The sequence below is a fragment of the Cydia splendana genome, chromosome 5, assembly GCF_910591565.1.
Source record: "Cydia splendana chromosome 5, ilCydSple1.2, whole genome shotgun sequence".
NCBI classification, from domain to species: domain Eukaryota; kingdom Metazoa; phylum Arthropoda; class Insecta; order Lepidoptera; family Tortricidae; genus Cydia; species Cydia splendana.
In genome coordinates, this window is record NC_085964.1 from 1,949,652 (window position 1) to 1,964,315 (window position 14,664).

The following is a 14,664-nucleotide window of genomic DNA, read 5'->3' on the forward strand; positions in this document are numbered from 1 at the left end:
CTCATTGAGCATGTCGCTCGCATTAATCAGTGGACCTTATCACATTTTTAAAATATAATCGGCCTCCTGAGTGTTACTCATACTGTTATGAGCACATAACACTGGTAAAACGATTCATGCCGTCGGTCAACTGACTGATATCATCATAATATATCTTCAGCCTCTGTCAGTCCCACAGTCCCGCAATTTCTTTGGGAAATAAATAGAGAAATACATACGTACATTAATTTAGTAGTGTGCTGCAGTAAAATTAAGGTCAATACGATATTTGAAATATATTCTTCATCTGTTTATTTATAACTGGTGCGAGCTAGACGATACTGGCTTGAACATGACACATAATGTCTTAAAAAATAAAAACACACAAATTAATTTTAATTTTCATAATTCGGTAAGGCCTCCTTTCTGTAAGAACAAAGTTGGTTCACACTAAGTATTTATAAAGAAAAAGCGAAAAACCCCCTTTAATTACGAACCCTCAGCCGTCCCTCCCAGAGTCCCTAAGGCCCCAAATTTACGGAATTCGAGGGCAAACTGTACTTACATAACACCTGAAGTGACTTACTTTCGTTTCGTCCCTTCACTTATGAATACACTTAAGGGCAACAACCACATCCTTTCACTTTTCATCTTGCCAAATCAGGACATGAGTGAGAGAAGAAACAAAATGAGATATAAAACAGTAGCAGCGAACTTTTATAGGGTTCCGTATCCTAAAAGTGTTAACGGGACCTTATATTCTAATTTTGCTTTAAATGACAGATAATTACTCGTATCGGTATAGTACACTCCGATCTACGTACGTTATATACGTTAGACAGGGTAGAGATCTCTGCATTTCACTCTTTCTCTGAAGCTGTTACATGATCGTAACATGTGGTTCCTGACTCTTCAGCAGCTATGTGTGATAAAAAAGCAGTGTATGTAACTGTGCATAGAGCAACTGGTTTAATCAAACATTCGCTTTTAATTAATGGCCTTTTACAAACCAAATTTTCTTCCTCAGGAGCGGAAGCCTCCTCTACTGGGAGTACCACAACCGCACCGCGCGCGATGAAGGCCCCACGCTCATGGAGTGGGGAGGACCGGACCAGGGGAGCGTGCCGCGGCTACTGGTAGCGCTGGCGCAGCTGCATGCGCGGTATGGAGCGTTGCCTTGGAGCCAGGTGCTACAACCGACCATAGACCTCGCCAGGTGACTTGTCCCTTCTTCTTTGTTGTTATTTTTTGTCCCTAATGTGTTTATCAGGTTCAACGGTGTTAGAGAGGGAGTGAACTAGAGTGGAACGCTGCTAGTACAGATACCGCACCGCGCGCGATGAAGGCCCCACGCTCATGGAGTGGGGAGGAGCGGACCAGGGGAGCGTGCCGCGGCTACTGGTAGCGCTGGCGCAGCTGCATGCGCGGTATGGGGCGTTGCCTTGGAGCCAGGTGCTACAACCGACCATAGACCTCGCCAGGTGACTTGTCCCTTCTTTGTTGTTCTTTTTCGTCCCTAATGTGTTTATCAGGTTCAACGGTGTTAGAGAGGGAGTGAACTAGAGTGGAACGCGGCTAGTATAGATACCGCACCGCGCGCGATGAAGGCCCCACGCTCATGGAGTGGGGAGGACTGGACCAGGGGAGCGTGCCGCGGCTACTGGTAGCGCTGGCGTAGCTGCATGCGCGGTATGGTGCGTTGCCTTGGAGCCAGGTGCTACAACCGACCATAGACCTCGCCAGGTGACTGTTGTCCTTTCTTCTTTGTTGTTATTCTTTTTGTCCCTAATGTGTTTATCAGGTTCAACGGTGTTAGAGAGGGAGGGAGTGAACTAGAGTGGAGCGCGGCGAACGCTAGTGGCTTTATAGTACAGCTATATGCGCAGCACCTTAGCCCATTACGAGTCCGGTACCTTAGAGGGTCCAAGTTGGAGCCAACTGCTTTAGCCTGCCATTGATCGCGCCAGATAACTATTGTCCAAATAAATTTGTTTTTCTTACGGTGATGGGGAGAAGTAAGCCTAGAGGTGCTAGGGCTCCTAGCTTCACTAGTACGGCAGTACAACAGTGCTGCAGCCTGCCATCGACCTCGCTAGGTAACTACTTATCCCTATTACTGTGTTTATCAGATCCAATGCTGGTGGTTTAGAAGTGAGTCAAGGAGGCAATACGGCTCCCAAGCTCTAGCGAAGCTGCATACGCAGTACGGTTGTTTCCCTTGAAGCCAAGTGCTGTAAGCAGCCATTGACCTCCTCAGGTAACTATTAATGAGTTTATTACGTGATGTGAGGAGCGGATCCTCGAACTCGCCAGGAACATAACTGTCCTGCAGGTGAATTTCTAATGGATGATAATGATACATTTTAGTTTGTTGTATCTATCACTGTGTGTGTGACCACTAGGGCATGCTCCCGGGAATTCCCAGTTCTCAAATTCCCGGAAATTCCCGGGAATTTCATTGTGTCGAAAGAACCGGTACTGAAGACCCGGTACCGGTACTTCCCGGTTCTCATCAATATGCGTATTTATTCCCATTTTAATACTAGTACTTTAGCTCGGGACATTAAATCACATTTAAGTAATAATGTTGCTATGAAACGGGGGACCCAAATAACCCGACAAATTAACCTGGTAAAGTAGGTATTCCAATCGATATTACGTTTTGGCTCGAGTAAGTAGGATATTAGGTATATTCGAATATTCATCTTTCTTTCTAGGAAGTTGGTTTTATATGAAAAAAATCCGTGGTCGGGTCATAGTGCTGAGTGCATCGACTACGGGGCCTCCCGTGTAACTCGTAATGCCATGCCCATCAGGCGGAGGTAAACCAGCGATTCGCAGGGCTGGTGGCTCTAGCCTATAGCCAAGGTTTTGCGATGAAAGCGCGTGCAATAATATTGACTTGTAGTGATTAGGTATTGGGAATTTCCAAAGGGGCGTAGCGGAAGATTTACAAAAATGTGAGCGAGCATAGGCAAAGTCTCAAACTGTAGAGGGCCGTGTGCAGGTTGGTTTCGTAAAATAGGTTGGAACGCTAGATTTTTTGATAAAATAAGTCATTTATCAATACGCATGTAATAATTTATATGAAAATAAGTCATTCATAAAGATTGTACACTAACACAAACAATTTCTTAAGTATAATCTTAATATGCCTTGAGAACCGGGAAGAACCGGGAATCCCGGTTCCAGCCATGCCCAGAACCGGGAAATGAAATTCTTGGTACCGGAACCGGTACTGCATGCCCTAGTGACCACAAATTGTTCTACTTATGCTGATGACATAAAGTAGCGACACCAAGCAAGCCGGTCCATTCCAGCGTCATGCCTCAAGGGCGTAGGAAGCTACATAATATCATTCTAAGATTTTAAGAGAATACTCGGCACCTACGAAAGTACGTAACCTACTTATACACAACTATTAGATTTTACGAACTAATTTAAAATTCCAACTATCATTACGAGGTAATAAACATGCTAGTAGCTTTTCTAATACCTAACATTATTTACCATATGAGGCTGGAAATTGGCAACAAAAAAAACAGAAATCATTTTAAAAATATTTTGATTGCTGAACTGAATTGATGCACCATCAGTTAGCATATTTAAGCACTTAAGACGAGATTATGGTGAATAAGTACTTTAAATTAACTACAGACAGCATGAGAGTTTTCTCTTACTTTGGAAACATAGCGTATAATTTGTAATCATACAAATCACTTCAGCCGTCACTGGAAAAACTGAAAGTTTTGTGAGTTTAAGATTGTGAAATTTTTATTTTCACTTTCTTAAAAAAATCACTGGTTCGAAAAGCATTGATTTACTACCTGTAATATTTTGTGTTACTTATAATAATTATGTAAGTATACACCTAAGCATTACGCAAAAGTACATATACAGTGAAACCTGGTTAATTGGCACCTGGATAAATGGAAAACCTTAATAATTGCAACCAAAGGTCCGGTCCCGGTCCCTTGAGACCAAAAGGCCTCTATAATTGAAAGTTTGGAGCCTCTATAATTGCAATTTAGATTTTATTGCTTTTCGTAATTTTGCCTCTGTAATTGACCACATCGCAACTAAGACCTCTATAATTGACACTGTGCTAAAGAAATCCGTTATTTTAGCTCTTCTTACATAAATGTAAATAATTTACTTACCTGAATGCATGTTGAATAAATTTATTTTCATTTTGTTTTGTGCATGTTGACAATTGTTATTAATTTTTAATTTAATTTCTTTTATAACTTGACATTGCTTCTATTATTATTTATTTTATGTGGGCATTCCAAATGCAAATCCAACTCCAAATGTGTATAAATGTCTTAATGGTATAATTTGCAAGCTTGATAATTAGTGTTTAAGGCTGTAATATTTGCATGCCGTCATTTTCGGCTGAATTATGTCGTGACCTATAAAAACTATGTAACATCTGTTAGCTACCATAATTCACGCAAATAAACGATATCTTATCTTATCTTATCTTATCTTATTACCTCTATTATTGAAACGAGACTTATTGATTACCTCTGTAATTGAAAAAATGTAGTTGTATACAGCAGAAACAATATTTTAATAGCAATGATCATTTTATTTTAAATCTTCATCCAGAATTCAATTTATTTATTGGGTATCTAATATCTATCACAGCCAAATAGGTAGGTAGATGAAATAGTTTTGATTAAATCAAAACCAAAGTATGCTTTTTACATTCCAATAAAACTTTTTTCTACAATTCAAGGGAATTTTTAAAACCCAAATGATTAATAAGAAAATAAAGTAGTAATTAATGTAGGCAGTATAAAAGTGCAAGTTATAGACCAGAAACCCAGAAAGTAAGCTTGTAAATCTACTTTCAATGGTTATTTGCACCTCCATAAAAGAAATTTGTCAGAACGCAACCTCTATTAATGAAAACCTCTATAATTGACACAACGATTTTTTGAACCTCGTTAATTGGCACGACCTGCTTAAATGAAAAACCTGGTTAATTGACAAAAAATTGCCGGTCCCTTGAGATTGCAATTATCCAGGTTTTACTGTATTAAGTAAGATAGGTAGGTAGCCTGTAAATATGTACCTACATTCACACAGTTTTACTTAATAAAGTTATTTTTTTATTTTGTCGGATTTTATTTGTTTTAGTATTAGATATACAATTGACCCAGACAGAGGTCATGATTAATTATTTATAAGTTTTATTTAACACCTTAATTTGAATTCACCAAGGACGTTTAGGTAAACAGGTCAAAATCGTCACGCATAATTTATTGAATGAATTTAAGATAAGACGCAATAAAGAGCGCAAAGAAACGACCTTCGAAAACGAGATCTAAAGTAAAAGTTTAATTAAAAACAACATTCCGTGTTCAAATGAATGCTCACTGAACCGAATTCTGGCGGAATTTTAATTACACTCCCTTGCCGCCATTTAAAAAATAAGGTTTACAATCAGTTACCAGTAACTTGTTTACCACAGATCATCTCCGCGAACTGCACGTGTTTGTTCTCTATCGGGTTTACCCCGTGTCATAATTCTGTGTTATTAGTTTATTAGATGTCGAAGCATAACAATGATGCACTGATTCATGCAAATCACCGAGCCGGTAAAGTACTGTATTGATACTGTTGATGACCTGATACGCAACAGTTTTCCGGCTGACATCAGGAAAAAGATGAAAATAATTCATGTCACTAATGAAAAACGAATAACCAGGCTAGAAAATAATGAGGAAAGACATGAGAATATCATTGGCAATGGTATTTAGAATTGGAGAGCTCTGTTGGAATTTATATGTATTCGTAATTTAAAAAAAAACGTGATAAATGAGTTAATAAGAATTGAATACCAGGGTGATACCATTAAGATGCCAAATGAATTCCTCGCTAGTTTTCAATAACAAACATAAAACCGGTCTGTTATCCAAACAGCCGCAAAAGCCGTTGGAAAACGCATCCAATCAATTACCGTATTCTCACACACTAAATTCCATATTCAAACTAGTTTTCGAATGGCTGTTACGGCTTTTATGCGTGGGAACAATTTGTTTGCGAAATTTGCTAATGATAACAATTAGTCTGCCTCCTTGGAAGTCTCGTCATTAAATATAGCATTGAATATAAATAAACTATAAAAATGTTACCTCAGTTCTTTGGCATTTTTGCATAAAATACTTCACGTATAGAATCAGTGAGGTAATCTACATGACTCGCAGTGCACGCTATTTATATACTCGTATTTTATTGGTCCGAGCGAGATGCGCTTCGAATTATGTCACAATACCAGGGGTGCGAAACTCCTGACTTCGGCCAAACTCGGCTTCGCTCGGCTCAGCATTGCTCCGAGCAATTATTAGGGTAGACACAACTTGACGTCCCTTTGCGTGCACGACCACAGATAAGTTAATGGCTTGAATTTTGACAACCGTAAATAGCCGAAAGTGATAGCGCCATATATTAGAAAGGGACAGCATGATTCGACCCTGAACCGCTGTCAAACTTCGTTTTTGTAGGAAGTTTCCTTTCTGTACGGTAGTAGGTACTATTATTTATTCTGTGACAATACTCACAATTCACAATTAGAGCGTTTTCACATAGTCCGATCCAATATCGGATAGAACAATACTACTAAAACAATACAAAAACATAATGTATAGGGTAATTGCGTCAGTTTACCGTCCAGTGTCAGCTTCCGTCGGATCGGATCGGACATGACGGATTAGCAAATAATACATTTCATTTTTAATTTGCTACTTGCGAAATATATTTTTTATGTAGATAGATAAATTGTTTAGATATTAATGATTGAACCATTCCAAATTTGTGCAGCAATGAAGTCTGTATTCAAATTTCGTCAAGTGGACGAAAACTAGAGCCCGACGAAAACTAGCGCAATGACTCTATTTCTATGTTTATTTATTCATTTAAGAAATCTTTATTGCTAAAAATAACGTTAAGAGGGAAGTGGACGGCCGCTTCTCCATACAAACGTAGGCCCTATATTCCTCTTTGGATATCATTACATTTCTTTAGTGATAATATACTTAAAACATATAATATTGTCTCTGGATATTGTCATTGTGGTAAATATTTTTACAAAATTTGATATTAACCATAGCTATGTCCCTTCATTTGACTTTTTTCTATTTTTTGATTATTATTATAATTACGAGCGAATAACAATTTCCATACAATTTTTTAACTGCTCCTAACTCTTATAATAATGAAATCCGAAAGAACAAACGAAAATCAAACATAGCTGTCGTTGACATACTTCTAACAACTGTGTCAATATATCTTCAATAATGTTAATATCTAGAGAGAAAAATTAGGACTACGTTTGTATGAAAAGGCGATTTCGTGCAGACATCTACTTTCGTCTTAATGCAAAAAAGGCGGAGGCGAGGCGGTCAAAACAGCTGTCTTTCTAGTAGGGGCCATCCGACATTCGATATCGGATTGGCACTTCCGATAACTTCAGCCATGTCGGACCTCCGTCAGTTGTCAGGCCGATAATTTTTATTTGTGTGCGTGTATGTGTAGGCTATTTTTTATGTTTGTGTGTAGGTACATCCCGCAGCCCGGCTACGCGGAAGTTAGATCCTACATCCGATATCGGATTGGACAACGTGAAAACGCTTTAAGAATTATAAGATCTACATAACGTCATCATGACATCAGGCTCCAATTTCACCACGGCTACAATTGTCAGTGACATATATTATGTCTAGCGACAATTGTCAAGCGACAGGTGACATATTACAATTTTATAAAATATTTTCTATAGAAATACTTACAAACATGACAGGCATTTTGCTACAATTGTATGTATTACAATTATGTTGTGAAACAAGAATTATTTTTTCTAGTCGACATATTTGTAGAATTGTCGGTGAATCTTGACAGGAAATGATTTATATGTCGGAATTTCGTTACAATTGTAGTGTTTCTTGTGACAATTGTCATAAACTTAGCAAGAGAAATATCTGTTTTTTTCCGATATAATAAAGTTTTTTTAATAATACAATGATGGTGGCAAACAGGAATACGGCCCGCCCGATGGTAAGCGGTAACCGTAGCCCATGGATGCCTGTGACGTCAGCAACAGTGATGTTTTACAATTGTCGCACCTGTCACCCTGGTGAAATTGGGGCCAGATAAAGTAATTATGACTTTATATTGTGGAATCTTATTTGTAGGAACTTTTAAATCCAAAGTTCGTCTAATTAAAGGGTTAAAATAGTCGAATTTAAACTAATTTTACACTGAGACAAAAAACTAACAAAAACACACTTAGAATTACAAAAATAAAACTTAATCCGGGGACAAGGACAGTCAACTAATAGGAACAAATTGACTTTTGCAATTTCCATTTAGTAGGAAATACAACTTCTATATTTGTAATTTGAAGTATGCTAGAGTAATTTCAGAAATTTGGTTTTGTTATTCCGAGAGGTGCTTTAGCAATATTAGCGGAGGTGATGACGTCATGGGTGAAAACTAACCGTTTTGTAATTCTAAGCGTGCTTTAGCAATATCGGAGACGATGACGTCATAGGTTTTACTAAACTGTACTGCGATTCCAAGCTAGCTGTTGTTATTCTAGATATAATGACGTCACAGGCAAAAACTAAACTGTTTGCAATTCCTCCGCCCCTAGCAAACGGGCGCCGCGAGAGCATGTCGCGCGCGTGGTAGCTACCCGTCTTTATTTCTGTCTGTATGAATAAAAAAGCATTTGGTAGTATATCTCTGTACTAAAGAGGCACTATAAAAGCCTGTCGAGATATTCTACCCATTCCTTTCTTATTCATGCAGTCAGAAAGAGACTAGTAGTTATTACGCGCGCAACATGCTCTCGCGGCGCACCTGTGCTAGGGAGGTTGGAATTGCAAACAGTTTAGATTTACCTATGATGTCATTATCATTAGAATAACAACAGCTAGCTCGAAGTTGCAGAACAATATATTCCTGTAGACCCCAACTACACAGTAGGTCGCGGGTTAATATGTCCATGGCCCACAATATATCCTAAATATATTATTTAACTTAAGTATGTTTTAAACAAAGAAGACACGAGACACGCCCGCCCGACATCCGACACAATACTAACTCTAACCAAATGAACGTAGCAAGTAGTAAATTTTACTAAAATCACTAACATTCGTTTCGCTGTGTTGGTATTACAAAACTCGTTTAGTGATTGGTACAACAATGAACATAAACACAACAAGTCTATATACTAAATACCAGTAAACTTTGTAATGTCGCTATAGTAACAGCTGAATTGTTATTTTAAATGGGGTAATGTTATTCCTGCGAACTCGTTTTTTAGATATTACAAAACTATGTAAGTGAGACATTTACTAAAATCATAACTTGAAATCACAGATGCTTTTTTCCAAAAATCACAAGCTTTACTAGTAAAAATCGGAGAATTTTAGTAGTAATAAAAATGGATTGTAACAAATACTGAACTTTGTTTAATGCTCCATTTACTAAGGGGCTATTCATAAATTACGTCATTTCAAATTAGGGGGGGGGGGGGTCTGGACATCGGATGACGGTAGCATGAAGTAGGAGGAAATGGGGTCATTTGAAGCATGATTTTGGATGATTATAGGGGGGGGGGGGGGTCAAAAATCGTCAAAAATCGATGACGTAATTTATGGACAGCCCCTAAAGTCTGTTTGCTGAAATTAGATTTAGTATTACTGAGCTGTTTGTAGAAATAAATAAATTTTACAGAAATAGTGAAACTTCCATGATTACTACTAAAACTTCATTTTTTCCCCCAGAACAGTACAGAACTGTTTATTAATTCCTGGTGATGATTTTTCTCTCAGTGTACGGTTTAAAAACTAACGTTTGGTCACTCGCGCAATTCATGCTATATTTCGATGAGGTTTTTTTGATGAATGTTTGTACCACTTTTTTGCCATTTGGGCAAAATTTGCCAAGTTAAGCCGCGGCCGACCAAGAGCAGTCAGGCTACTAAAAGTCAGCTACCCCCACAGAATAATAATAAAAATAACAATAAATTCAGCCTATATACGTCCCACTGCTGGGCAAGGCCTCCTCTCATGCGCAAGAGGGCTTGGGCTATATTCCCCACGCTAATAGCCCAATGCGAATTGGGGACTTCGCATACACCTTTAAATTTCTTCGCAGATGTAAGCAGGTTTCCTCACGATGTTTTCCTTCACCGAAAAGCTACCCCCACAGGGTAGGTATTTTCTATTTTTTTAGTGGGTTTCATGCAGCCGGACACCGGGCTACAACTGTCTCATTCCACAATAATATGTCCAGTCGGTTTAGCCATCTATATTTAACATGACTATTTGTAGTATTGTTAAATAAAGTGGCGACTCATTTATGTTTAAATTCGTAGATATTTTTTGCTACTCGCTGCAGCTATTCTTACAAACCATCAATTTTTACACGCTCATAACTGTCGAGCGTATTTTCTAGACACGCGGCAGCGTGTCCAGCCAAGTTCAAAGAAAAAGAATTGGCGACACAGCAACCGTGTGTAATATTACACGAACCATTTCAAGCCACCTTTGACCCCTTCCCAACTTGAAACCCATTTAACCTACACACATGAAATTTGGCACATTTATTTTAGCCCCTTAGTTTCTAGAATACAAAATATCATAAACGTAACTCAATCAGTTATTGATAAATTAACGTTTAAAAACAGACATTTTTGTGACTGACTGACTTATAAATCAAAAACCTAACCCACTTCTAGATGACCTAGAAACTTGAAATTTGGCATCAAGGAGGCTTTTAAGGAAAAAAATCAGATAATTGAAAATTATTGATAATTCGATGGAAATAATCACGTAAAAAAAATATTATATATATTTATAATTATTAGATTAATATAGACTTATAGATGATAAACCTAACCCACTTCCAGGTAATCTAGAAACATGATATTTGCATGACGGTAGACTATTAGGCGTATAAGTACAAAGGAAAAAATCTGAAAATTTAAAAATATTTTTACGCAGCTCATATAGGCTATTATTGTCTATGTTACTTTTCTAAAAATTGTTTAATTGTTGGTAAAAACTAGCAAAGTCAAATCTTTTATAATTTCAGTATTTTCTACACAGCACAGAACTTGGCGCCGATATAGATCTTAATTCTTTTGTCGGCGAGTCAACAACGACACATATTCTTAATATTGAACTCGGCTCTCATTTCACATTAATGTTTTTGTTGGGATACTTAATATTATCTCACGATATAAATGTTCGTGTGAATGGCCGCTTGTATGTAAATCTAGCGATTTGGTAGAGTCTGTGCGGGAAGAGTCGTGGAATGTTTTGGTTCTTATACATTTCACGACTCTTCTCTTTCCACATAGACTCTATAGATGCAGAAATAACAAACGATATTGCCTACTCAAGCTGGTTTTGTAATGTTTCTGTTTTTTAACCTTCTCCAAAAAGGAGGACAACAGACGCGTTATCATCGTATCAAAATTAATTGTGTATGTAACATCTAATGGCGTTCTGAATAAATATTCATCAACTGGAAAGCTGCAAACCTCACTTCATAAAGTTAAGAATCCTGACCTTAATCTCCATGTACATATTGGAAGTGTGTCTATTCGTAAAGAACAATGGAAACCTCTTTCCTCAATACTCGCGAGCGGCCCATCTACGACCAAAGACTAGACTAGCCACACAAAACTCTACTTTACAGATGATCCATAAAGGCCCTTTTGGCATGGCCATAAAAATATATAATAAAATCCCAAACGAATTCAAAGAAATAAATAATTATAGTAACTTTAAAAATGCATTAAAAACTTACCTAGTAAAAAAAGCGTACTATACATTAAATGATTTTTTTAACGAAAATATGGATGAATAACTGGCACAGAGAAGAGATAAATTTGGAAAAAAGGTTACAAGAGAGACCATTGTAAATCATACATTATGGAATTGGCTTAAGCCTATGATGCATGTTATCTCATAAGTTAGTGTTAAGTATATTGTTATACCCTTACAGGGTTCATGTGGAACTGTACTAGTAGTTTTTAAGAACTGTATACTAATATGAGTGCAATAAACAATTCTGATTCTGATTCTGATTCTGATTCTTGTCTAGACTTCTAACAAGCCTTAGTTAAACTTTTGTCTTTATTTGCCATTTTTACATTTTGGTTTAGAAAGAGACAAAATTTAACAGAGGTTTGCTAAGTTTTATGAATAAAGGGGTAAAGAGTTGTTCTCGGCGAGTTGACTTGACAAATTTCGTTATTCGTAAGAGCAAGAGCATTATTAGTTATCATCAGTGATCGGACAAATCATCGCAAAACCATCAAAAATCATTTATATCTCAAAATAGGACAAGATTTATTAAACTCATATTATGTAGGTACACAGTAAGTATCTTTATAAAATTTCCAGATTATACTCAAAAACTGCAGTTCAAAATTGTAAAAAAAATTGTATCATGTACTATATTTATTTTTGCGATAATTTGTCCGAACTCTGGTTATCATTACTTCTCAATCAATTAGGATCTTCGAGCAACACGGAAGGGAGGCGGCATTCGCACTATTTCGGGACTCCCTCTGGTCGCATAACAACTTTTGTCATATTTTAAATTGTCATTACACTTTATGCATAAAATTGTAAGTCATAAAAATCTTCAGTCAGAATTATTCCTAAGCATAACTGGGTTTTTGTCATAAATGAGTTGTCATAATTTTTATAGTCATTAATTTAATTTGCATAAAATTTTAAGTCATATGCTTGATATCCATAATTGTATTTCGTTCGAAGTATTGCAGTGCATAGTATTAATATAGACATAAAAAGTTAAGTCATATATTTATAGTGGTCATAAAGTTTGTAACCAAAGCATGAATAATAAATATGTATGGTTGTGAGCAACATATGAAGCAAATATTACTTTAGTCATAAATGTCATAATCGTAACCACACAAAGACCGTATAAAAGAGTAGATCGAAGAAGAGGAGCCCCCTCCAGTAGGAGAAACGGTTATATAAAAGAAACTAATCATAATAGGTAGGTTAGGTTCGTTAGGTTTCTTTAGATGCCCGAAGGGCAAACTACGCAGAAATAGGAGCCCCGCGTGAGCGGGGCTCCGTCGAATTAGGTGTTTGGACGGATATTAGGGAAAAGGTTTTTTTCGAGGAGTTGTTGAGAGGCTAAAATTATGTAAATCATTATGGTTGAAAATTATTATGCTACAAAACGTTATACGTAGAAACATTATAAGTATCGATAACTATGCTTTTAGCTGGTATGACATTTGATTCATTATAATCAAAACCTATATGCACAAAAAATATATGACAACTGCTGAGTATGTCATCAAATATTATGGCTAAAAATGTATGACACATGATAATATGACTTTTAATTTGTATGCGCAATGATGATTATGACACAAGTTGTTATGCGCATCAAAGATATGACCTAAACTTGTATGCAACCCAATATGGACCCCACTATTTCCCCTCTGCCGAGGTACAAGATTAGCGCGTCAATCTAATCTAGCGCGGGTAATAAAACTAGTTGCACTTGGATTTTTCACTAGACCGAGTCCAGACGCGCGCGTGAACACTGCTGCACAAAAATGCCTGTTTGCTCGGTTTTTTGTTATAAAAAGAGGTCGGGGACATCAAATTTACAAAAAGAAAGTGTTACATTTCACATGTAATATTTTTTTTTACATATCATACGTTTAATTACATTCAAACACAATTATTATATTTTAGTCTCATGTAATTGTTGGATTTATCGATTTTGCTCGCTCAGTACAAATTGCGGATCGGTCGAGCGACAAATCCGACTTCTCATCTCTCAGAATACAATAACATACTTCAACGAAAATGTGTTAGTGTGCGTGTTGTGACACTTGTCACTCGTCCGTACACAAAAAGAGATCGACGTTTGCAAGATTTGTCTTTGACGTGTGTCATTTTCTATGTATTTGTGCCGTCATTACAGATTGGATTTTGTATGTAAGTGTGTGAGAAGTGCGACTGTGTGCACCTTTCCCCCCGCGAAAAATGCAGAAAGATTTGTACGGTGAGATATCGCTTGGGCCCCTCCCTTCCGATGTGTCGGAAGCCGGTGTTGCTCGAAGATTAGGATGTTTAAATTTAAAATGTAAATGTTTCTATTAAACAAAATTAAATTAAAGTTACCACCGTAAGCAATAAGATGTACCGACTTAAGTTAACAATTAATGAGGCAATTAGCTAAGTCTACCCATCTATGTTTTAAGGGAGTTCCCTCTGCCATTGCAGTTTGGCAGAAGAAAAAACTGTACAATAGGGTTTCTTTCGCCTGAATAAATGATTGTTTTTTTTTTCTTTTCCTTCGTCTTTCCTTAGGTTATTTTCAATCTTAGTTGCGCTTATGCGAGACTCTGTGAAAGCAAGAACAGACAATAACAGAGTGTGAAAGCGTCACCATCGTCAAATTCCTCGTCAAATTACTGTCACACCAAGTAATCACATATACAAACATATTAAAAGTTGAACGTCACAAAAAATAAATCACACTTAAAACTAATTACTGCTACTTAACCTTAACCTACCCAAGCTATAAATAGATAAAACTAAAACATAACTAAATGTAAAATATCTCCCTCAACTCACCCGCTTCCGGGAAACTCCCCAAAATGCT

At 37.1% G+C, this 14,664-nt stretch overlaps 1 protein-coding gene across 1 annotated transcript in view; it reads left to right on the forward strand.

The window, feature by feature from the left end:
- Positions 1-14,664, forward strand: part of LOC134790328 (uncharacterized) — a 42,330-nt gene that overhangs the window by 22,982 nt on the left and 4,684 nt on the right. The window contains exons 5-8 of the mRNA XM_063761097.1: positions 1,007-1,195; positions 1,302-1,460; positions 1,781-1,888; positions 7,546-7,573. Of these exons, the coding sequence (XP_063617167.1) occupies positions 1,007-1,195; positions 1,302-1,460; positions 1,781-1,888; positions 7,546-7,573 (484 nt within the window). The remainder of the gene's footprint in view (positions 1-1,006; positions 1,196-1,301; positions 1,461-1,780; positions 1,889-7,545; positions 7,574-14,664) is intronic.